The 25,237-nt window shown below is 42.2% G+C and overlaps 2 protein-coding genes across 4 annotated transcripts in view; one reads left to right on the forward strand and one right to left on the reverse strand.

Annotated features, from left to right (window-relative positions):
• The window catches only part of LOC136786324 (nuclear pore complex protein Nup153-like), a 378,386-nt gene that overhangs the window by 192,593 nt on the left and 160,556 nt on the right, over positions 1–25,237 (forward strand). The gene's annotated exons all lie outside the window — the stretch shown is intronic.
• LOC136789877 (nuclear pore complex protein Nup153-like) lies at positions 1,882–12,640 on the reverse strand. The gene is made up of 8 exons (XM_066991161.1): positions 12,432–12,640; positions 10,070–10,318; positions 8,857–8,996; positions 8,652–8,774; positions 6,364–6,474; positions 6,035–6,088; positions 3,621–3,779; positions 1,882–2,349 (listed from the first exon to the last, which is right to left on the reverse strand). The coding sequence occupies exons 1-8, from the start codon at positions 12,625–12,627 to the stop codon at positions 2,275–2,277; spliced, it is 1,107 nt and encodes a 368-aa protein (XP_066847262.1). The 5' UTR covers positions 12,628–12,640; the 3' UTR covers positions 1,882–2,274.

Genomic DNA, 25,237 nt, shown 5'->3' on the forward strand with positions numbered 1-25,237 from the left:
CACTAAGCCATAAAAAAGAATTGGATTCTTACCTGCCATCACAGCAATCATGGTTTATGTTGCCCCCAAAACACACAGGGCAGTACCAGAACTGTGTCAACTAGCTTTAACAGCTTCCCCAGCTATTAAGTACAGTAATTTCTGCTTCCTTTTTTTTCTTGGAGGAATATTCTTTTGTTTCCAGCCTCACTTACTTATTATATACACTGTTAATTAGCAACTATTTCTCCATACTCATAGGGTTATGGAGTCCCTATGACTGGAAAAGACTCTGTACCCTTCAAGATAAGAACAGCATAAAGGCAGCAACTCGCAAGACTGCTCTAGCTTAAAGCAAAGCTTTCCTCATTGCTCTCATCTCCTTTGACTTGAGTACTGTCGTCCTTCTACCAAAGCTTTAAAAACTTCATTACCACGAATGAAGGAAGACCAGAGCAATTAGAGAGGGTAGCAGAGGGTATAACTTAAGGAGCTGTTACTAGGATTTTTTTGTTGTTCCTGGTGGACTATTTTTCTCCTTGCCAGCAAGGAGGGAAAACCAGCAAGTTGTTTTCTCCAAGATTTTTTTTTTTAGGTTTAAGAACACGGATTATGTTGTAGCAATTTCTTCGCTGTAAAGCGTCAGCTGAGAAGTCTAACAGTAAGAAGGGCAAGAGAAAACTGAATGCTGATGCAGAGAGTGCCAGCAGACATCATCCTCGTTCCATGGGATGTGTGTAGCTATGGCAGTTGAAGTCTACACTTCCATATGCTTAACATACCCTATTTATAAGCCAATTTTAGCTGACCTAGCATATATCAGTAGTACAGTTAGAGCCAGCAGCCTGCAGGAAAAAGTGGGCACAGGTGTTTCCATAGCAAGGCCTGTGAGTGTCTCCCATACATACTTCCAGTCTAAGCAAGCACATGAAAGGCTTGGCTTGTCGCTTACCTAAGGAACCAGGAAAACAAGGGAAAGCTAGATTTTGCTTGTGTCCTAATGCCCATATAAAAATAAAGACAGATGAAATACCCTTACTACCTTGTTAAATTCCATAAGCCGGAAGAGAACGTGCTGCACACAGGTACAAGTAAAATCCCTTGCTGGCAGGTTTGCAGAAACAAATTTTTTATTTACACAGGCAAGTCTATCTTTAGACCCCATTTACCTCTTTACATTTCTCGAATATTTACATGACTTCATGATGCTCCAAGAAGAGAGTGATGAACAAAAAGATTACAGAAACTGTCAAAAGCATAGCAAAAAAACCCCAACCTATCATTGTGCTTTAAAACTTATGAGCTAGAATAATGTAGAAGAAATGTAGTTTTAGCACTTTGGTCCTAACGGTCATGCTCTAGAAGACACTTAAATAGCAGAGGGGATTTCAGAAGTGACCGTATCCAGAGGTTGCCAGTGACAATTCATGAGTGAATCGCAGAGTTCTTCGCTCGTCTCCGTGAATTGTCTGTTCATTTCATCAACATCCAAGTAGAGCTGTGGATCTGAAAATAAAAGCCTGGTAAGTCCAAGTATCAAATCTGAGGCATGCGCACAAAAAAACTTCACGTGAAATGGCTAATAAAATGTATTTTAAGCTAAGTGTAATAAGCTATTAGATCTACTAATTTTAGTGAGGTATTTAGTCCTCTAAAATTTTGAGCCTCACAACTCCAACTTTTGGGAATTTGTATATTAGAAGGCTGGGACTAGAATTGTCTTTCAAGATAATAACAAAGACAATGTTTAAGATAGTAAAGATAACGTTTAAGGATAACCAGCCATGAAACCTTCCCAAGAGTCACTTAATTCACTTCTACGGCAATACACGTTACATAGGATAGTTTCTAAACACTAACACAAAATGCCTCCACGTGAGGAATTTTGCAAACCTTCCAGGACACAAATATGTTTTGTACCGTATTTGTAAGTGCAAGCTGAATCCTCCTTTTGGAATCTGCAACATAAGCTTTTACCTCAGGGTGGAGAACAAAGCTTTTGCATATTACTGAGTTTCTAATATAAAATCTGTTTAGCGGAATCAATACAAAGAACAAAATTCTGTATTAGACCATTTTCAAATGGGAATGAAGGCACAAGTACAAGAAACCTGCTGCGAAGCATTGACAGTGTCCCGTTTTACTTGATGCGGTCAGTGTATGCTGTATCAGCTTTAAAACCCCAACTGATTGCAGATCAGCCCCACAGAGGTTTGACCTCAGCTGAATTTTCAAGATGTTCTTCATCCAGTAGAGGTTGGCTTGTATTGTTAAAAGGCACAAGTATGGCTAAACTCAAGTGACAATGATAGAACCCTTATTACCGTCAGTAATTAGGTCATCACCGATTGCAGTCATAACTGAAGATTCCTGAAAGACAGAAAAGGCTAAGTTTAATCATAACTCATTTCAGAAAGCATCACAGATTCAAAGTGCTGCAGTCTCAATCCATTCCTTCTTCCTACAACTACAAGGATAGATGGCATTTTATCTACTTATTTTTAGAAGAAAGCCAATATTACAGTACAGGTTGGAAGGGACCTCCGGAGGTCACAACTAATACATTGACCACGATAAGACCACTTACAACAACTGTTTAATTTGCTTTAAGCAAAGCAAATCAGAAGAACAGGAACAGAAGAAGCGTACGCAATTATGCTGTCAAAACCATTCTTTGGTATGCGTGAACAAGTAATGGTGTATAAATCACTAATTCTATGGATTTACTAAGTAAGCATCACTGCTTCACTCAGCATTGAGGACAAACTGATAGAACACTAAATCAAATTTGTCAAATCCTCTAACAAAGAAAGTAATTTAAACAAAATGACAAAAATTGTGCGTGTGGGGGGGAGAGTTTTCATCAAAACTTGTGTTTACCAACCCCGTAAAAGGGACATACTTTTCTGTTTTCTATCATTTATCAACAAACAAGCAAAAAAAAACGAAAAAACTCTACCCCCCCAAAAAACTAAGCAGTTGCTGCTACATTCATTTTAGAACTTTACCAAATGGAGATTGTGCTGGCTAAACAATACAGAGATTGAAAGAGTTAAAAGCAATAAGCAACCAGTATTACTGTCCACTTTGATTTCCAGCCTAAAAAGCCCATACACTTAACACGTGGTCATTTGTACACTCAGACCGATACTGGAAACACAGATGTTTTCGCAGAAAGAGATGCCCATTTAATTTTATGGAAAATTTATCAGACTCCATCTACTCCAAAGCAATCAAAAACGATAACTCAGCACATTGTCAGAACTCTCACTTGGAGCACATAGCTCACCTGGAATAGTTTACACAGAACACGAGCATGTTTCATCAGTGACACCTTTGTGTACATGAGAATATAGAAGGAAAACATTTCTGTCTTTTAATATTCTTTCACTGAGAACAGGATGACTCAATAGCACATCATGACATCGTGAAAACAACCACAAGACACTGAGTGTTCCAAAAACAGAATTAAATCCATAAAAGCTCAATCTATTTCACAATGGTTTTCACTGCCTTAAAGCTCGCCTCAAACATACTATCAGTACTTTTTGCAAAGATAGGATAACAATTGGTTTGAGAAACATTCCAAGACTGGAAAAAAAAAAAAAAACAGGCACATAAGGACTCAAAAATGTACTCACTTGGTACTTTGTGTCTACTCTCTGGCAAATTTTGCTGGACTGAGTAGTTGAAGTCGGTGATGGTTCAGAATACCGCGTATAACGCATCGGTTGATGGTTTACCGTTGGTGTCACAAGTCTCTTGACAGATGGAGGCTCGAATGCATTCTGGGATTCCAGCTTTGAAAGGGAAACAGCAATCAATTTATCCTTACGTCCACCCAAATTAATTCCAATATTTATTGATGAAAACAAATTACAGAACTATAAACCTCCCCCCATCGGTCTTGGCACTCAGTGAATACAATTTGAAAATTCTAAAAACCGTTCAACTTGTAGAGGGAAATCACCAGAAAACAGTAACGAAATCCATAAAGCTATATATAAGTAGCCAAAGTCTGACTGAATTCCATTTCAAAATTTGGCAGTTAGCTTCATAGACAAAATAATTCACGCTACCATAATTAAAATAACCCATGTTCCTAGAATATGCTCCTATCTTTTCCTCTGCCCACACTGTGATTTTTTTTTTTCAGTAGCTTAATTCATTAATTTAACATTCGAAGTGTTAAGCAACTAATTATACAGGCTTCCGGGCTTCACATCCCCTACATTTTCCCCCTTCAAAGTTACACAAACAATAGAACACATTCAAAAAAAAAAACAACTTGTCAATCTTCCAATAATCTCATTCATTAAAATATGATCCAATGCTTTACATGTGCATTAGATGCACTTCAAGTAGTGGGTTGACTTCTCTTTTCAAAGCATTTTCACAGACCAGAATTAATTTTTAACACAGACCACTGCGTGTTCTGCAAAACTGACTTAACTGAACTGTCAGACAGAAAAAAAACCCTAAAGGCTACAAGATTTACCGATGGCTCCGCCTGCGGTCTTAAGGATCAGAAAATACAGTCTTAGGAAGCATGCTATTGTTCAAATCAATACCAACAGGAAATGGTTTACGCTGCAGCTTTAATTTCACAGTATCTCCCAACTCTTAGTAATAGAATTCACACTCTCTCTAAAGTATATAAAAATACATCTTTCTAAAAAATACTACATTCAGTTTGAAACCTTGAATAAAACATGTTTTATGTAAGTTCACAAATCTACTTCGAGTGAACGATGGTTCATTGCTGGTTTTAAAGGTAAAAAAGAAAAATATTAATTCCCCCAGTTAGGCATTCAATACACCAAGAGCTATTCTGCCTGGTACAGTTCCTTGAAATAAGAAAAATACCACATCACTGCTACCCACTGCAGAAGTTTAGCCTGAGTGCACAAGTGTTCCGTCAACCGCATGTTCACTTTAGCGAGAAAACACACGATCATCTCCTCAGCAAATAATTGCTTCTCATTCCGGGCTACCCTTCTCCCGCCACTATTATGAATTCTAGTATTATGAATAGACAATCTATCTCCTTTCACCCACTGACAGCTGCGTGCAACATTCATTTAGTGGCTGACAATTTCAGGCTCTCTGTTGCAAATCTGGCAGATCTTTCTTAATGCCTTATCACAGGTGTATTGCTATAATATAACTGAGAATTCACACCAGATTTGGTTTTAGTTATTTGGATAATATTTATGATATACTTCACTTCTCCATGCCCTTGTAATTTGGCAGATGGTGAAAAGATGGTCCAGGAAATCTGAGATGTTTGTAAACTCTGAAGTGATTGTAAACTTAATTATACATCCATCCAATCAAGGAATTAGCACAGAAACTTCTTGAGACACTGTCCCTTTTCTCATTAGAACAGAAGATGAAAAGTTTGCACATCTTGTTATTTCCTTCAGTCACCTGATCTTCAAGTGGTCATTTAAGGGCTTTGCAATTTAATAAGCCCAAGGATACCCCTAACTAAAGTCATCAAAAAAAGATGACTAGTTTTCATTTTTTAAACAAAATGAAAGGAAGTCATGCTTTACCACAGCATTATCACCAGTTCTGTGCTACCTCCAAATAGGAATTTAGGAGCGTAAGATTTATAGCGTCGGAAATTAACGATTTTCCTCGTCTTTACTTTGAATGGTGATAAAAAGCACAAAAACTAGTTTTCTGTGCCCGAATGAACACGGAAGTCTGTACAAAGTCTATATGACCACTCAATCAGTATTTTTCTATTTGTGATCATTTCTTCAAGAGAAAACTTTCCTCAACAGGAATTTTAATATGCAGCTTCACCCCAAGTTGGGGGACAAGATAAAACAACTTGGTGTGTTCTAGAGTTGTTGCTCTCAACTTACAAAGATAACATAATTCTTAACCTGAGTAATCTTCACAGCCCATCATCTACTGTGGATACATGCCAATATTAACTTGATTTGATGTCTATGTTGTCACTGAGGTTTGAGAAAATTTTTCTAATAGTGATAAAGCATTGAAAAAGTTATCTACCTCAGCTTAAGACATTATTGGTTCTTACCTTTCTTCGTTTGGACTGGAAGTCAGTAATATCCGGTTTATCTATGTCCGGAGGCTAAGGGAAAAAACAAAGCATAAATATTAGAGGGCAATTTTTTTTCCTGAGACAGAGGGTTCCCTGCAACAAAAATGTGGGGGTTCATGGTCAACTTATACAACACAGCGGCAAAAGAGATGCCATTCTTTTAGCATCCTGTTGAAAAAATAGCACAATAAATTAAACCGGCCACAACGTAAGGAAGAATAGTTTTATCTTTATCCTTTGATGGCACATTTACTAAGTTTTATAAACACATGAAGCAAAAACAGATTAAAAGAAGTGCTATTTACCAACAAAGGGCTTGACAGCTTCTCCACTGCCTCCAAGATGCACCGTGCAGCGGTACTTAAGGTAGCGCGGGGCCGCACAGTTTCTTGTCTAGCTTTCGCTCTCTTTTGTGCCTGAAAAATTAGCATTTTAAGTGTTACAATGGTCAATTCTCAGCTAAGGAGGCATGTATTTTATGTCCCAAGGCTACACTGATGATACAATCAATATATTCCGATGACAGAGAAAAATGCAGTCACTGGGAGTTCAAGCCATAAAGAAGAGAATACATTCGGAGTTTAATGAAGTTTACCTTGGGCCTCAGTGCATCTTGCACGTGCTTGTTGCACGAGCAATAAAAGAACTCCGTACTTGTAAAAGGTCAAGACGGATGATGCTAGGACTGCTAAGGCCTCCGAAGCAGTAATCAGGGAAACAGAACTCAAGAAAAGGCTTGTGGTGGTACAGAAAGCATTTTCAGTAACAACACAGACCTCAGAGTTTCACGATGGTCTAAGTGTACCATCTCAAAATCGGTGTATACAATCATAACCAGGAACTAGTTTTACTTCTCTCTTGCTTCCTCCCTTCCCCCAAGATTAAAGTTGGCTGCAAATCTTTGTCTTAAAAGATAAAGATCTGATTTAAACTGTAACAGATCTAAACATTACACTGAAAAAGTAAACTGTGTATTTGCACCACCCAACTTCAAATATCAGTCAAAAACTTCCTTTGGTGTGACTTTTTTTCTTCCCAGGTTAAATCCCTCATATAACCACACTGTGCTTATCACACGATGTGAAGACAGGAAGCAGACCACGCAGCATGTAAAAACACAAGTGAGACTCACAGAACCACAGAATGGTTAAGGTTGGAAGTGACCTCTAGAGATCGCCTGGTCTACCCCCCCGCTCAAGCAGGGCCACCCCGAGCAGGTTGCCCAGGACCATGTCAAGTCAGCTCTTGAAGACCTCCAAAGAGGGAGACTCCACAGCCTCTCCGGGCAACCCGTGCCAGGGCTCCATCACCCGCACAGTGCAAAAGCGTTTCCTGATGCTCAGAGCCTCACGTTTCAGTTTGTGCCTGTTGCCTCTTGACCTGGCACTGGGCACTGCTGAAAACACAATGGCTCTCTATGCTCTTTGCACCATCCATTCAGGTATTTTTTTACACCAATAAGATCCCCCCTGAACCTCCTCTCCTCCATGCTAAACGGGCCCAGCAGTCCCTGCCTCTCCTCAGAGGAGAGGTGCTCCCAGTCTCTTGATCATCTTGGTGGCCCTTCGCTGGACTCTCTAGTACCTTGCTGTCATTCACAGCAAGCAGCAAGAAGCAAGCTACTCTCTCCTTTAAAAGCCTAGTATTTTGGTTCCTCTTTTTACCATAATGCAGTAATATTGTAAAAAACAAAAATAGCCGACCAAAGAGGGTTCCCAGCTTTGCACCACAAGGTTTCAAGGTTTCCCGTAAGTGAGGTACTTGTACTGCCCTTTTTCCGTTGCACAAATGGACTGTCAGAACAGAGCCAGCAAACCCGCGTTTTCATTTTCTTAAAATTCCTTTTGATTTATCGATAAAAGTCACTTTCATTTAAATACATTCCTACCAAACCTGATTTGACTTTCCGTTTCGATTCAGCTCTAGCTAATCAGAGTTGTCAGCAGTTTTTATTTGGTATTTCCAAGAACTCTTGGGGGCAAATAACTCTCTTCAAGAACTATATGAATCCTTCAAAACAGAAAGCATGTCACTGCTTATCTTGAGACTGCATTTAGTCCTGCATGCCTCTGTGTAACAGAAGAACAAAGGATCAGCCAAGTTGATTTTAGATATTTTCAAAGACTGCAGGCTTATACAACATATCCATAGCATGAATGTAGGCATGCTTGGAAAAGAAGATCCACAGATAAATATTAGCCAGGTTTGACTACTGTAGCTTTTGCTACCATAAACACAAGTTTTCAAAGTTAGGCTGTCATTGGTTTTTTTGCATCATGTTATTTTAACGTAATGTAGTCAGAGGCAGACAATGGCACTTAAATGGAATTTTTTGAAAGACCTAACAATAGAGGAAACCCCAACTACCAACAACTTGCCCAAACTGTCATTCTTGTTCTTTCTGACAAGTATTACCTGTGGTAAAAACTGTTATAAAAGAATTTAAACAGAAATCAATCTCGTCTATTTGTGTAGACCAAGAGGGCAGAAGAGCAACTGTTACCACATATTCAGCTCCCTGCTCAAAGCTCCTTTGGCAGTGCTGCTTTTTTTATTTCCATCACTATTTCCCACTACACTACTTTTCTCATACCCGATAAGGTTCCGTCTTTGGCTGCCTAGATCTTGCAGCTGCACCACCATAGGCCGTCTTTCCGGGGTAAAATGGAGAAAACCCAAGCTGCTTTTCCTTAAAAACAGACATGCTTCCACATGCCTACGGAAACACAGTACGATAAGTGGATAGAAAAACAGGTACACATTCAAACTGATTAAAAGAAATACTGTGCAGTACTTACAGGACACAGTCCTCCAAAAGCAGATAAACTGAATGCAGGTTTCTTAGAGCTAGCTGCAGAATGCTGCGAGAGGGAATGAGTTCTTTCAGCTTCTGTGGGCCAGAGCAGTGACGATGAAGTATTTTTTAAAACTGCAACATCTGCCAAAATGACGTATGCTAGATGTAAATGCCTCTCGTACGTACAGAACTTTAACAATAAAGATCACACTAATTCAAGTTCTTCAATACAGAAAAATAAGCATGACTTCAGCTTCTTTAAATAGATCAACTTCACGTACAGACTGAAAACCAAGTATCACCTACAAACTTGAAAACTGTTCACAGAGCTGCAAGTAGTTTTCAGCAATCTTACCAAGTTAATATTGTGCTTCCAATGCAGATTTTTTTTCCTTCATGCTAAGATAAAAGAGGACCGCATAAACATCAGTGCATTTGTACAAACAAAGTTTTTTTCTATGTTGGTAGAAGGCTGGAGGCCAGCACAGATCATAATTGCACAGGTTTTAAACCTGGAAGATTCCCCAAAGGCTGCTCTAAGAGTTAACGATCTTCTGCCCATGTATGTTTTACGAAGACACACCAGAAAGTTCTAGTGCACTCAGGTTATATTGCTAAAGCCCAGCAACTCTACTCTCAGCTGTACAAAAGTTCTCTGGAAAACCTGCTGAGCACACGTCAGTCCCTGTCTATATGGGGGACTAGAAAAAGCTGCAAACCTGCTGTTCGCCCTTTCAGCGAGAAGACCTAGGTACCAACCTACATCGACACGATGCTTATTTTTTATTTTAAAATGGTGTGCTTTCCTCAATGAATTTGGCAAAAGACATGAAAGTATTGACAGCTGAAGCCTTCTACCAAGAAAGGTCTGAGTCACTCTTCCTTCTAGACAATCAGCCTAGTTGTCAAGCTACGGCAAGTCAGCCTGATTTCCTACCGTCCCAGTTCAAAATTTACATATAACCTAGCTGAATGTGTATATTTCAGCACTGACTCTTTCTAACATCAGGGTATCATAAACGTATTCCAAAGCACGCTTCTATTAAAAAGGTGATAGGATTATATACTTCTAAAACACTAAAAATTCAATTTAATTCTCGCATCCAAAGTTGACATTCACCTATTTTATTTACTAAGGTGATGTGGAATATTAAAGAACGCAAGGTACTTCACATTAAAAAAAAAGTCAATTAAACAGAGAACACAAAAATCACCTTCAGCAGATGCTCTAGAGGAGGAATCACTGGTTGTTGAGATGTTATCATCGTCTTTTTCAGAGGTAGAATCTTCTATTTCTTTTATGAAGGACAGCCTAGGACTGCCAATGCCAAATATAGAAGATGTCGAGGGCTGACAAGGTGGGACAGGAGAATCCAGCATGGTATAATTCAGGTGGCTCAAACGAAGAGAGGGCCTTGTTAACGCAACTGGGAAGTTCAGTGCTGATCTACTTGTGGATGGTTCTAGACAAGAACAGGGAGATAATTAGCTTTGCTATAGACAAGCTCACAGAAGCCAAAACCTGTTTCCTATCGACAGCCATGCTATTGCCAAGTTCTAAGCGCAAAAAGAGAGAAGCCAAATTTAACTTCTTCCTCACCCAGATACGGTTGCATCTGTCTGGCTACAACAACAACACTGCTTGCGATACACAGTATTAATGTTGCATCCAGAAGTAGTTAACTATGAGGTTTTACAACACCACATTCTGACCCCGTGCTCAAATGCTCTAACGCTGACTTGGCCGTTCACTAAATCAAACATATATACTCCTTCTCCCATGTACAGCTTGCAATAAGCTTTACAAAATTTGAGATTACACGGTAAATTACAGATAACACTGCAGCTTCCATAATATTGGAACAAAGGTTATATTAATCTGAATACACAACATGAAAATGAACGTTTGCAGTACTTTTTTCCCAAGTTCTTCCATATCAGCTCACGTTAGAGGCAAAACATCATCTCCTACCCATTAACTATTGGGATTTTGACCCAAGGGACAAGGATGTTGACCCAAGTAACCAGATGAGCATTTTTCCCTCTTGAAGCAAAGGGTCTGCAAACAATGCCAGTGGCCTGGAATAGGTGGCCTTGAAGTCTATCTTGCTAAATGAATGGAACTATGCATGGGTATTTTGCCTGATGAAAGCCTACTGTCTCTCCCAGGAATCTGGGCAATTCAAATGACTTTGAGCCACTATCCTCTTGATACTTGAACTGAAGCTTAAACTAGTTACTTCAATCTTCATAACCACTGCAGTACCACTAATTAGCTCTCCAAACCATGAGCAGATTTTTAGGACAGCACCGTTTGAGATACAGAAAGTTATTGAGGCGGAAGGCCACCCAATATAGGCTCCAGCACAATGATACCTCAGAAATGAAGAGACACATTGGTTTCAAAATGTAGTAATAATTAAAAAAAAATATCTTATTCTTAAGCATAGTAAGTAACACCCACGGACAGCAACATAAGCTGCATAAGGTTCGAGGGTGTCCGCCTGCTCCTGAGCTCCTGGAGTTAGCAAGCTTGCAGTGCAGCTGTTCTTACTGAAAGCTCCTTTCACGCAGTTACATAGGAAAGCCAACATGTGTTCCTCAGTCATGAAGACCTTCTCTATTCTTTTCTCCAAACTCATTCCCAAGCTACAGCTACACACAAAGCCATCAATCTCCTTGTTCACAATTAGATGAGATTGGAGGCAAAGATATTTCCTCCTTATTTTTTGATTCTGCCAACAACAGAAGCAACTGACTTTCCACATTATCTATGGTTACCTACGCACGCTCAGACAAAACTTCTTTACTTATTTAAAGCTGACTTCCCCAAAACAGCTAATTTAAGAGAAACTCAAATAAGAATAGATGCAAATTTATACAACAGGACTACAGGAACAGTGAGAGGCACTGGATATAAGACAAATTAATCTTTCATGAGGTAAAGGAGTTGCAAACCTCGTTGCCAACGGTCCAAATACCTTTTCAAAGACACCCCCTCCCCCCGCGTAGACCTTAAAGTTATTGAATATTTTAAGGATAATAATCTCATAAACCACATCCGTGCACAAGTTCCCCAGTTCACCATCAAGTTAACAAGGAACTTTACTAAATTGATCAAAGCCCAAAACAAAACAAAACAAAACAAACAAAGTCGGGACACGAGACGGAATTTTCCTCTGCCATTCTAGCATCTAGTCTTTTGTTTCGAAGACTGCAAAACAAATTAATTTTTTTAATTGCCTTAGGCAATTAGACAGATTTTCATTCCATATCTTTTAAAAGATGGAAAATGCAACCCAGCACACTTGCAAATGACTTATTTTCAGCATTTAGCACCTGGCTAATAGAGTACCTAAAGTTAACTGATGCCTTCCAAGAGCATAAGATGTATGCTTCGTAACTGTGTATACAGTTTAAAGCTAAGACGGTTTCACAAACAGTTGTTTTGACTTTTTTGTTTGTTTTTCATTCTGTCAAAACCCTCATTCCAATTTCCTTTTGAAATTCAGATTCAAAACTAGAAATCTGTGAATAAATACAGATGGCCAGAATTCCAAATGATTTTTCACATACCTCGTCTACTAATTCTTGCTGGCTCAGGCGTGAATCTCTCATCGATTATGGTATCTTCATCTGCATAATCGTGGTGATAGTTTACCGGAGTCTCCTCCTGGTTTGCAGATTCATTTCTGTCTACACACTCCTCCTCACGCTTATTGAAATACTTCTGCAGCCACGCCAGTACAATATTTTTCACCGTTTCTGTCATTCTGCTAATTATTCCCTGCTTGAAAGAAAAAACAGTTGTTTAATTACAGAAACACAGTCAACAGCATATGCTGGGATACCACCTTCCACGGACCTTGAAGACAGATATTATACAGCAAATATTCAGAAGACGACAACGAGGTTGATCCCTGGCATAGGATCGCTACACTTCTGGTAAACCTAAAATTCACCTAAGATTGATTTACAACTACCTATCACTTTCTGCACTTCCAAGTGACCTTGGCAAGGTTCAAAGTTTTGAAACCTCTGCCAAAATTCACCAGCAGGTCGTCAATCTGCAAGGCTATCAGGAAACTCTACGCCTGAACAGCTCCTGACCTACAGACTTGTTCCAGGACTCTTCGCACCCTCACGTGAAAACCAACTAAACCAGAAGTTCAGCAATTATCTACTGCGACAGTCAGGACCATACTACCCATTAAAATCAGTGAACCTAAATATTTTCAATTTTAGTAATGCTGAATTGCAGTGACTATACGCACAAAAAACAGTTCTGCTCTCAACAGTCAGGCTAACCCAGAAGATGTCCTGGAAGAAACACAGCTATAGCTATAGCACCAGCACCTCCTCTTGCAAGAGCCTTCTAAAGCTGTTGCTGTATTTTGTAGAAGACTGACTCTGCGGCATACATCGGGTACGATCGGAGAATTCCCACCTGAACGAAAGCCCCAGGAACTACGGTTAAATAAAAGATACATTAATATAAATGAATATAATTAATAATAAAAATTAATAATAAAAATTAATATCCAGAAAGCTGACAATCATGAGCTAGGCATCCTGCTAATCATCCCTCCTGCAGGCAGGGGGAAAAAAAAAAAGTAAATTAGATCCAGGACTAGTTCCCAGGAACTTTGAAGCTGCTAACTATACTGTTGACAGTGCCCAGGCACCTTCAGAGCTTAATGGTAAGAGACAGAGGGTTTGGTGGGCTGTAATTATGATCACAAGCACACAAAACACATCTATTTAAGTATTTCTAAGAATCGACTTATCGACTAAAGTTGTAGGGGGAAGGATGAGAAAAACAGCGGGGTAGGGATCAGAACCAGAGGTATAACCTCACAAAATCGCATCGGTCGCTTTCGTGCCTCCCCAACTGCATCACTGAGAGACAATTAACATTAAGCCACAGAACCTTCTGCAGAGTGGACATGATATTGAAAATAAACTGAAATTAATTGACAAATGCTCTAAGCAAGCTATCTGCTCAAAGCTCGTCCTTTTACGTTATGAACATTTGCACGATTCGTCTGGTTACAAAGCTAACTGCTATAATAAATGCACACATGTAACATCTATCAGTTTGTCTATTTATCAAATCATTAAAATTCTTCCCCGATAAGTTACTGTTAATTTGATCTGCGCTGGATGTGCAGCAGCCATTCTCTGTGCAGAATCCCCCAGATATCCCCACGCACGTGTTTGCTCTGGCACACTCTTTAAATAAACCTACTGGAAAACACGCAGAGATAACAGACAATGGAAAAGTTAGAAAACCATCTCCACTGATTATTTTTAATCCACGTGTAAGGTTTATCAGTTAGCTACACGGTGTCGGCACACGCAAGCTATGGCACTTTCAACATTAATGCACTGTTCAAGCCAGAGGTTTCAACGGTTGCTCTGTAAGCGTGGGGAATGTTTGCATTGCCCTTCCAGGCCAGCTTTAGATGGACAAGATTGATTGTCAATATATGGTATAAGGGACTTGGCATTTCTGCAAGTGATAAAAACCTAATTGAGCAGCTATCCATGCGTAGCGCTCCCTTGGTTTTGCATATGATAATCAATCCCCTCAGCTACGTTGCTGATTTCATAGCGGAGAGGTTTTGGCTGAACAAACATGTGCAGAGGGCATCTCCAGAGCATCTCTCTGGGCGTCCTGACATTTCTTAGCAAAGAGCTGCTGGGAGGGATCTCGGCGCGTCCCCCCTCCAGCACGGGGATTTTCACAGCCCGAATTGACGGACCGCTTTCACCGTCAACCTGCTGTACCCTACAGCACAAACGAGAAGCAAAGCCTGGCAGGTAACGTTCAGAGAATTGATGATGGGCTGAGGAGGGGTGCAGGGAGCGGGGAAAGCCCTGGGGGTGGCACTGGGGGTCCTGAGGGCAGCGGGCTGGGGGTGAAGGGGAGGGGGAGGAGGGGGGTAATGGGCTGGGTAGAGGGGTAAGGGGGTAAGTAAGGGGCTGAGGGGATAACTGAGGGGGTTAGGAAGGGGCTGAGGGGGTAACTGAGGGGGTAACTAAGCCGTTGAGGGGGTAACTAAGGGGGTAACTAAGCGGTCGGGGGGGTAACTAAGGGGGTAAGGAGGTGGGTAGGGGGTAACTAAGGGGATAAAGGGGCGGGTAAGGTAAGGGGGTAAGTAAGGGGGTAACTGGTGGGCTGAGGGGGAAGGGCCCGCTGTGGGGGGGCCGCTCCTCACCCGCTTGCTCCTGGCACAGGGGGGCTTCGCGGCGCCCAAACGGTGGCGCCGCCTCTTCACCTTGCCGCCGGCCGCTCCTCCTCCTCCTCCTCCTCCTCCTCCTCCTGCTCCTCCTCCTCCTGATCGGGCTCCTGGGCTGCCGCCCGGCGCCCCGCCGCCACCGGCCCTGCCACCGCCGGCCATGCCGCTGCCGGTCGCGCCGCTACCGGTCGCGCCGCCCGAGGCCATACCGCCCCCCCCCCCGCGTTCGGTGCCGTCACGGGGCCCCCCCGCCCCCCGCCGCCACGCGCCGCGGGGCCTGCCCTGCCCCTCGTGGGAATAAAAATGTTGTTTTTGCAGAGTTACGTTGTTTAAAGGTAAGGAATGGGGTATTGAGGTGTGCTTGCAGCGATAAGAACGCTTAGCAGGCGACCTTGTAAAACGCAGACAACCAGACTCCGTAGAACAATTCGGGGAAAATCACGGTGTTGAGTCAAGTCAGGTAAGTGAAGAAACATCACCGCTTCAACCAGTAAAAAAGTCAAAAGAAATTCGAAATTTAACAGGCCGGCAACGGAAGGCCATGCATTGTCTGGGAAGCATCAGACAGATTGTGAGCCTGGATCACCCCCTGAGTGGGGAAACAGGGGAGGGTCCCGTCATCAAAAAGTATATAAACTGGGTTTTGGAACCAGCAGGGGCGCTCCTGCTCGTGGGACGCCCGCCACTGCGATCGCGAATAAATTCCTGCTTCGCTGAGCTCCTCGCCTGAGCCCAAGTTCTTGGCTACGGAGTGTTTCTCACAATTTGGGGCTCGTCCGGGAGCCAGTCGCCTACTGGGGAGCCCCACCGCCGCAGCAGCAGGAAGGCATGCCCCGCTGATTTCAGCGGTCCTGTGCATCGACGGCGGCGGTTCTGCGGAGAGCTGACAGAGGGCCCGAGACTGATGAAAGAGGCAGGATCCGTGAAGGAGTGGGGAAGGGAAGAAGGCAGGCACTCCGGCTTTGAGAATCGATCCGGTAACTCTGTGCACAGACCAAGGTAAGAAATAGGAAGTATTGCCTTGGGGGTCGGGTGAGACTCTGTGTGCCGTGTGATTGAGACGTACTTTTGTACGGAGCGAGTGTGGAGTCCTGATCCGCGGTTCCGCAGCTCCGCGAGGGGCGCGGCCGGAGACGGACGAAGCGTGAGATGAGGGAGAGAAAGGAAGAGTCTCGGGAAATGCGGTGTATGGTAAGCCCTTGCACGGGGAAGTGCTTGGCAATACACCAGGGAAATTTGGTGTGCGGTAGTCCTCGCACGGACGGGACGCCCGCCACTGCGATCGCGAATAAATTCCTGCTTCGCTGAGCTCCTCGCCTGAGCCCAAGTTCTTGGCTACGGAGTGTTTCTCACACCCTCCCCCTCCCTCCCTCGCGCGCCCCCTCCCCTCACGGGAACGCGCGCCCCCCCCTCCCGCTGCCGCTCCCGTTCCTCGCCCCGCCCCGGTCCCGTCCCGGTCCCGCCGCCCTCCCGCTCCCGCCCTCAGGACCCGGCCGCCATAATGAACCCCGGCCCGGCCACCGTAAGCACGGGGCTAGGAGTCACCTCCAGAGCCTCCCCGCGCCGTGGCGCCGACCGCCGGTGTGCCGCAGCACCGCGCCGGGCGTGGGACGGCGCCCCGAGCCCACAGTGCTCGTCAGAAAAGCCCCGCACCGACAACCGATACCCCCGCACCGACAACCGATACCCCCACGCCGACAACCAACGCACAAGCAGAGTTTTAGGCCGGATTCGTGGCCCCGTTGGTCCGGGAAGCGGTCGTCACGCTAAATTCTACCTTACGGCAGGGGAACGATGGGCATCGTGACAGATCGCCGCCCCAGAAAATAAACACAGAAATAAATAATAAAAACGATAACGGGACGTGAATCGTGCCCTTAATAACAGACATTGGGCAGTGAAATCACCGACTTCTGCAACAATCCGTGCTCAGGGAACTGACTAAAACCCCTCCTGCATTGGCCATGTAATAGCTAGGCAAACATCACATAATGCTTCCCTCCCTCACGTACACCAAACCTATTAAGGCAACCATAGTAGTGTGATAACGTGATTTTTCTCCTCCAGATCAGCGTCAAAGGCAGCTACGCTAGGTTTGCTCATAAGTTCAAACGCTGCTTTATTTATTTATTTAAATGCCATTTTTCCTATTTAGAAGGATTTCCGTAGGGTGACAGGCCTTTAATGACACTCACGACTCAGAAACATTTGCCGATGCAGTCAAACGGTGTCTATTAACGCGAGGCACTGAAGTTAATTGGTATTAAAAATGAGCCAAAACGAAAGGCAAGTATCTGCGTGTCCAGCAGAATGACAGCGATCATCACCATTTGATCAACCTTCCCTGTGAGTTCTATCTGCAAGTTACTTTGAGGTAGCGCTAGAAAGAAGCGGTTGGTCCAGAGCATCCCTGCAAAAAGAAACATCCACGGCTTAAGTACCGTTTACTCTTTTGGTATCCTTTTAAGTACTTTTTACCCGTTTCGGACTCCTGCCTTTTCCCGGCTCACTGATGACAGCATTAGTAGCCCCTCAAGCTACTGTCCTACAGCCTTTCCCATCAGTGAAGAGATAGGAAAAACCCCACTACTTCTTGGAAGAGAAAACCAGCAGGTTTTTGAATAAAAGCACTCTCTGTTGCAGCTAGGTACAACGAAAAGAGTTTATGAAATCATTACGGGACATTCTTGTAGAAAACTTCCTCAAGCTTGGAAGAAAAAAAAACATTTCAGCTAAGTAAAACAGAAAATAACTGGAAGAAGTGAAGTATGGCGGTGTTGGAAAAGTTGCTTCAAAGACTTGTTTAATTAAAAAGAAGGAAGAAAGCAAGTCCCTACTGCAATCCCATCTTTGTCAAACTGATGGCGGGCACCAGTACGATGTGTTCAGCTAACACAGGCTGGAAGTTGTAACTGCAGCTGTGAAGTTTACCCAGTAAAAAGACTCCGCAAAGCATTCTAGCAGTTCCGATGCAATCACTGCTTCCTGAATTTGTGACTCACGGTTAACACGGCAGTACAGGAAGAAGTCTGGCATTCACTGTGCTCTTACGGTAAAGAATCTGCACTGCGCACACCATCCCAAGCCAGGTATGCGCTCCTAACAGGAAAGGACGATAGGCTGATAAGTCTCAGCAGAGGGAAAAAGACATCAGAGAACTACTTTATAACAGCAGCACGCGGGCTGCAACCAACGTTCTCTTCCTCTCATCATTTTCATTTCTGTGGACTCCAAGAGAATACACTCCCAACATTTTTCAGCTCTGGAGAACAAACAGCCCAACCAATCTCATTCACTGAACTACAAAACTGGTATTTTCGCTATCTAGTCCGGAAAAGGAGGCGCACGTCTCTAACGTACAGTGTAGAGACCTTGTTAATAGGCAAAGTCTGCATAAAATAGGTGGCCACAGCCTGATTTTCTGACGTTCAGGGCCTTGGGTCACACACCACCACAGTATCAGACTTAATGAAGTCACCAATCTATGTGGGCCCCTCATTACACAGGTCACATGTTATGGACCAACCTCTCAAAGGCCAAAAAACAGCACTGGTACTGCCGGGCCAACACATATCTAGCATCCCATTTCTGGGTGACAACACAATGAATGTTTCCACAAAGTACTCGATGCAACCTAACTACTGTGTTTGGTGATGCAAAGCAAGCCGTGTCAAAGCAGCGTAGCACCCAGGCACATTCCTGGAAGATGTTTTGCTGCTCACGTTGAAGAAAATAGATAAAAAAATCCTGTGCAGTTTGCGCTTCTGAGCTCAAGTACCACAGCTATGCACTACAATTGAAGTGGCATCAAACCTTGTAAGGTTTTGAAGCTTCAGCACTGCCATCCAAAGTCAAGGAGGCTGCATCTATTATCTTGAATTTGCCCCAGCTCAGTCCCCTGAAACAATTCCATAGACACGTACAAGCAACCCTTTTCCCACCCAGATTCTTTGCTTCATCTATTCCACCTCTACCTTGTGTCATATTCTTATTAATCTGCCCCTCAAAAGACTCCCTGGCTCACACAAAGAAGCAACCCAACAAATCCCTGTTCCCAGCCACGTTGCTTTCATGCTTTGGGAAGAGTTAACTGCAACAGCTCTAACTGTGATGCCACCTCACCCCCTCCACCTATGTGAGGTTCTTTGCCTTCTGTCTCCTCCTACGTGTACACCTGCACTAGAACCAGGAAGAATGTGCTTCCTACAATACTCCAAGAGCCTCTTCTGTTTCAGGATGTCATCATTTCAATTCAGGACTGAAAGTATTCCTAGCAAAAACCCAACAGCTAATAGCTAACAGAAGCAGTTGCTGGTGATCAGCCACAAGTAACCTGGAAGTACTGAGGAGTCACAAAAGAGAATTTGCATTACATTTAAGAACAGCATGCAGCTTAGGACCACTGCTTTCACTGACTACACTAAGCCATAAAAAAGAATTGGATTCTTACCTGCCATCACAGCAATTATGGTTTATGTTGCCCCCAAAACACACACGGCAGTACCAGAACTGTGTCAACTAGCTTTAACAGCTTCCCCAGCTATTAAGTACAGTAATTTCTGCTTCCTTTTTTTTCTTGGAGGAATATTCTTTTGTTTCCAGCCTCACTTACTTATTATACACACTGTTAATTAGCAACTATTTCTCCATACTCATAGGGTTATGGAGTCCCTATGACTGGAAAAGACTCTGTACCCTTCAAGATAAGAACAGCATAAAGGCAGCAACTCGCAAGACTGCTCTAGCTTAAAGCAAAGCTTTCCTCATTGCTCTCATCTCCTTTGACTTGAGTACTGTCATCCTTCTACCAGAGCTTTAAAAACTTCATTACCACGAATGAAGGAAGACCATAGCAATCAGAGAGGGTGGCAGAGGGTATAACTTAAGGAGCTGTTACTAGGATTTTTTTGTTGTTCCTGGTGGACTATTTTTCTCCTTGCCAGCAAGGAGGGAAAACCAGCAAGTTGTTTTCTCCAAGATTTTTTTTTTTTAGGTTTAAGAACACGGATTATGTTGTAGCAATTTCTTCGCTGTAAAGCGTCAGCTGAGAAGTCTAACAGTAAGAAGGGCAAGGGAAAACTGAATGCTGATGCAGAGAGTGCCAGCAGACATCATCCTCATTCCACGGGATGTTTGTAGCTATGGCAGTTGAAGTCTACACTTCCATATGCTTAACATACCCTATTTATAAGCCAATTTTAGCTGACCTAGCATATATCAGTAGTACAGTTAGAGCCAGCAGCCTGCAGGAAAAAGTGGGCACAGGTGTTTCCGTAGCAAGGCCTGTGAGTGTCTCCCATACATACTTCCAGTCTAAGCAAGCACATGAAAGGCTTGGCTTGTCGCTTACCTAAGGAACCAGGAAAACAAGGGAAAGCTAGATTTTGCTTGTGTCCTAATGCCCATATAAAAATAAAGACAGATGAAATACCCTTACTACCTTGTTAAATTCCATAAGCCGGAAGAGAACATGCTGCACACAGGTACAAGTAAAATCCCTTGCTGGCAGGTTTGCAGAAACAAATTTTTTATTTACACAGGCAAGTCTTATCTTTAGACCCCATTTACCTCTTTACATTTCTCGAATATTTACATGACTTCATGATGCTCCAAGAAGAGAGTGATGAACAAAAAGATTACAGAAACTGTCAAAAACATAGCAAAAAAAACCCAACCTATCATTGTGCTTTAAAACTTATGAGCTAGAATAATGTAGAAGAAATGTAGTTTTAGCACTTTGGTCCTAACGGTCATGCTCTAGAAGACACTTAAATAGCAGAGGGGATTTCAGAAGTGACCGTATCCAGAGGTTGCCAGTGACAATTCATGAGTGAATCGTAGAGTTCTTCGCTTGTCTCCGTGAATTGTCTGTTCATTTCATCAACATCCAAGTAGAGCTGTGGATCTGAAAATAAAAGCCTGGTAAGTCCAAGTATCAAATCTGAGGCATGCGCACAAAAAAACTTCACGTGAAATGGCTAATAAAATGTATTTTAAGCTAAGTGTAATAAGCTATTAGATCTACTAATTTTAGTGAGGTATTTAGTCCTCTAAAATTTTGAGCCTCACAGCTCCAACTTTTGGGAATTTGTATATTAGAAGGCTGGGACTAGAACCGTCTTTCAAGATAAAGACAAAGACAATGTTTAAGATAGTAAAGATAACGTTTAAGGATAATCAGCCATGAAACCCTCCCAAGAGTCATTTAATTCACTTCTACGGCAATACACGTTACATAGGATAGTTTCTAAACACTAACACAAAATGCCTCCACGTGAGGAACTTTGCAAACCTTCCAGGACACAAATATGTTTTGTACCGTATTTGTAAGTGCAAGCTGAATCCTCCTTTTGGAATCTGCAACATAAGCTTTTACCTCAGGGTGGAGAACAAAGCTTTTGCATATTACTGAGTTTCTAATATAAAATCTGTTTAGCGGAACCAATACAAAGAACAAAATTCTGTCTTAGACCATTTTCAAATGGGAATGAAGGCACAGGTACAAGAAACCTGCTGCGAAGCATTGACAGTGTCCCGTTTTACTTGATGCGGTCAGTGTATGCTGTATCAGCTTTAAAACCCCAGCTGATTGCAGATCAACCCCACAGAGGTTTGACCTCAGCTGAATTTTCAAGATGTTCTTCATCCAGTAGAGGTTGGCTTGTATTGTTAAAAGGCACAAGGATGGCTAAACTCAAGTGACAATGATAGAACCCTTATTACCGTCAGTAATTAGGTCATCACCGATTGCAGTCATAACTGAAGATTCCTGAAAGACAGAAAAGGCTAAGTTTAATCATAACTCATTTCAGAAAGCATCACAGATTCAAAGTGCTGCAGTCTCAATCCATTCCTTCTTCCTACAACTACAAGGATAGATGGCATTTTATCTACTTATTTTTAGAAGAAAGCCAATATTACAGTACAGGTTGGAAGGGACCTCCGGAGGTCACAACTAATACATTGACCACGATAAGACCACTTACAACAACTGTTTAATTTGCTTTAAGCAAAGCAAATCAGAAGAACAGGAACAGAAGAAGCGTACGCAATTATGCTGTCAAAACCATTCTTTGGTATGCGTGAACAAATAATGGTGTATAAATCACTAATTCTATGGATTTACTATTTAAGCACTTAAATACAAACACCTCTGAATGGAATCTGCTCTTTTAACTTCACACTAAGCAGAAAGCATGTTTTCAACTTCGGATTCTTTTTGCTGATTCACACAAATCTGTACAACATACTATCTGTGAAATATTTTCTTTACAGCAAGCGTGCACTATCTTTACCTCAAAAACAGCTGGAGCCATTAAAGAATCTCCTAAAGAGCAGTCTCCAACAGCTTGCATGCTGTCATAGGGAGCATAGGAGCTGTAGTTGTAGTCAGCGTAAGCATCGTAACTCCTCTGCGAGTGGTAGTTCTGGTAATCTTGGCAATAATCATTATAGTTGTATGACTGGTACCGCTGCAATTCTGCTTTCAGTCTGAAACATGAGAAGTTGCATACAGTCAGAGAACAGGAGACTGTAAACCCAGTTCTGAACTTAAACAATTTGTCAGCTTACATACTTCAAAGCTTAAAAGGAAGCTTTCCTAAACAGTCACCTAAGTGACAGCTTAAGTCACAGCTCAAAACCTCATTTCTATAGAAGCAAGCATCCTCACCTTTACCAATACCAGAAGGAATTGTTCTCATGGATTAACTCCAGAGCCTTGACATGGTTACCTGTACACATCAAGTATTTTTAGCGTTGGCATAAGCAAGCTGCTGCTAAGTCTCTGTGCTTTGCTAAAGATTGATTTAAGACCAGAGACATTTATCAAGCACAGCTGCTTTAAAGATGCAGTCTTAACCCTTCTATCTTTTGTTTGGTTAATTACTAGATCTTATTTCCAGAAAGAAGTGAATGGAGTCAGATTATCCATTTCAAAGAAGCATCTGACTCTGCTTGTCAGTTTGCCATGTCTACCTCCACCTGCTCAGTTTTTTTGTTTGTTTAAAGTCCATTAAACATTCAACAGCTGCCAACTATACCGCTCAGGTGAAGTCAGTCTTGCTTAACAACACAATCGCGATTCTCCAGCATGACGCCTTATTATTAGTGGGAGAATTACAAAATACACTGGTTCTTAAGAAGAAAGGGCCAGCTGATTAGCTTTCACTACTTTCCCTTTCAAGATTTTCTCAGGGGCAGCTTCAGACTAATGACAAGAACCAAGACAAGTGCTATCTGTACTAAAACTGACGTACACTGCATAAAGAACATTCAGATAACCCAGCTGCATATTCAAAAAAATCCGCTGTTTAGACTCGTCTTCACTGATTCTGTACAGGCAGACCTCCTGTGTTTGCAGTGCCCAGTTTCTCTGACTTGAATTGGGGATGCAGAGAAGTGAGTTCTATGCTTTTGGGGAAGAATACAAGCTGAAGGCATTCTGAAATAGCTTCCAAACTAAGCAAACATGAGGGACAAACTAATCCAATGGCTGGGTATTTCAATGCTAAGAGAGCACGGTACTCAGCCATTCAGAAACGTATTACTGATGTGTATTTTAATACTTACATTTGTTTCAATACTGCAAAGCTACACAAGTTCTAATAAAGAGGTAATCCATTGTCTTGTTACTGTAGTAAACAAACAGAAGATACATCATCTTAGGTCTTCTGCTTCCAACTGCACTCTTCCTACATACAGTTGTGTAGGGAAGGAAAATCTGAAAATACTGTTGACGTTCTTCTGGATAGCCGAAGCAAGAAAACATGTTTGTGGCTTATTCTTGTTTTCAAAATAAAACAATATTAATTTAATCAAAAAATTTTGGCAAAGAAGTTTGGACAGTGCTCTCTTGGAAAAGAGCATTTCCATTCTAAAGCAGAAGGAGGCAACATTTGCAGAATTATGCTAGGTAAACAGAAACAGAAGTGTCATTTTTTACTATTTAACAGAACACACAAGCTGACCTCATGAACATACTGAAATTGTTTATATGAAGTCCTGTTTTGTCAGTATCCTGGATCAAAGTTCATCAAATTTGGTATCAATTCTTTAACCGTTCAGAGACCTGAATTGCCTTAAATAAGTGATAGAACTGAGCCGGTAGAGTAAGAAACCCTCTCAGGAAGTGCTAAGCTTTAAACTCCCCATTGCCCTAAGCTCATGAAAAGCAAAGAATAGCATTCTAAACCTGTTCTAGTAATAACGCCTTTGGCTTTCTCCCTGCGTTCCCATTTTCCCCCCCCACTTCTTTCCTGTCAACCCACTGTAAAACTAGTTATGTGCTTCTCTCAAACTAGAGGGAAAGCTCTAAGAACAAGAACTCCCTAGCATATAAAACCACTTGTTGTCCCTTCTACCTTATGCAGGCCCAAACCTGAAAATATTTACCAATGCATTCAGCTTTGCTACTGTTGAGAAACAAGGCTGGTTACAATGGCAGCTAAGCCCAAGTTGCGCTGTCTGGCTAGACTTAACAGTTGGATTCCCCCAGCCGTCCTGAAGCAGGTTGATGAATCCAGGGAGTCAAAACATAGGACTTCTGCATTTCTGGTTTTGTAGACTGCATCCTGTGTACAGCCACTACAGCAAGGGCCACAGACTTTCCAAAGGCAGAGCTAGGAGAATCTGATTATTTAGAATAACTGTATCAATGCACAACTCCTTGGTTACCTTTTAGAAATTCCTATGCTCAGCCGGATTCCTTTTCCCCCCAGGCCTGGTGCGTTCTGGCAGTCTTGCAGTGCCCTCATCTGATCACCTTGCTCACCAAATCTGACATAGGCATACCCTCTACTATTTTCAAAAGGGAGAAAACCAATTCTGGTACGCATAACAGTTACAAAGCTAATGAATTCAATTTCTGTCTTCTACAAAAAACAGAAGATAGCAGCTACTTATAGCTTCTATTACTTAAGCAACCTCTCTGGCATGTGCACGTGCACAGAAAAGGCTTTCACCAAATTAAAAAACTTGGGCCAGAAGCAAAAAGCTTATTCCTTGGTAGCATTAAGATGCAACTCACTGAGAGCCAGCAAAACAATACATTTTAAGTGCTCTCTGCGTAAGTAATCAGATTCCATATTTCTGCATATACAGCAGTTAATCAGTTAGCACTAACCCACTCCTTTTGGAGCC

This window comes from Anser cygnoides, chromosome 2, assembly GCF_040182565.1.
Source record: "Anser cygnoides isolate HZ-2024a breed goose chromosome 2, Taihu_goose_T2T_genome, whole genome shotgun sequence".
Classification (NCBI taxonomy): domain Eukaryota; kingdom Metazoa; phylum Chordata; class Aves; order Anseriformes; family Anatidae; genus Anser; species Anser cygnoides.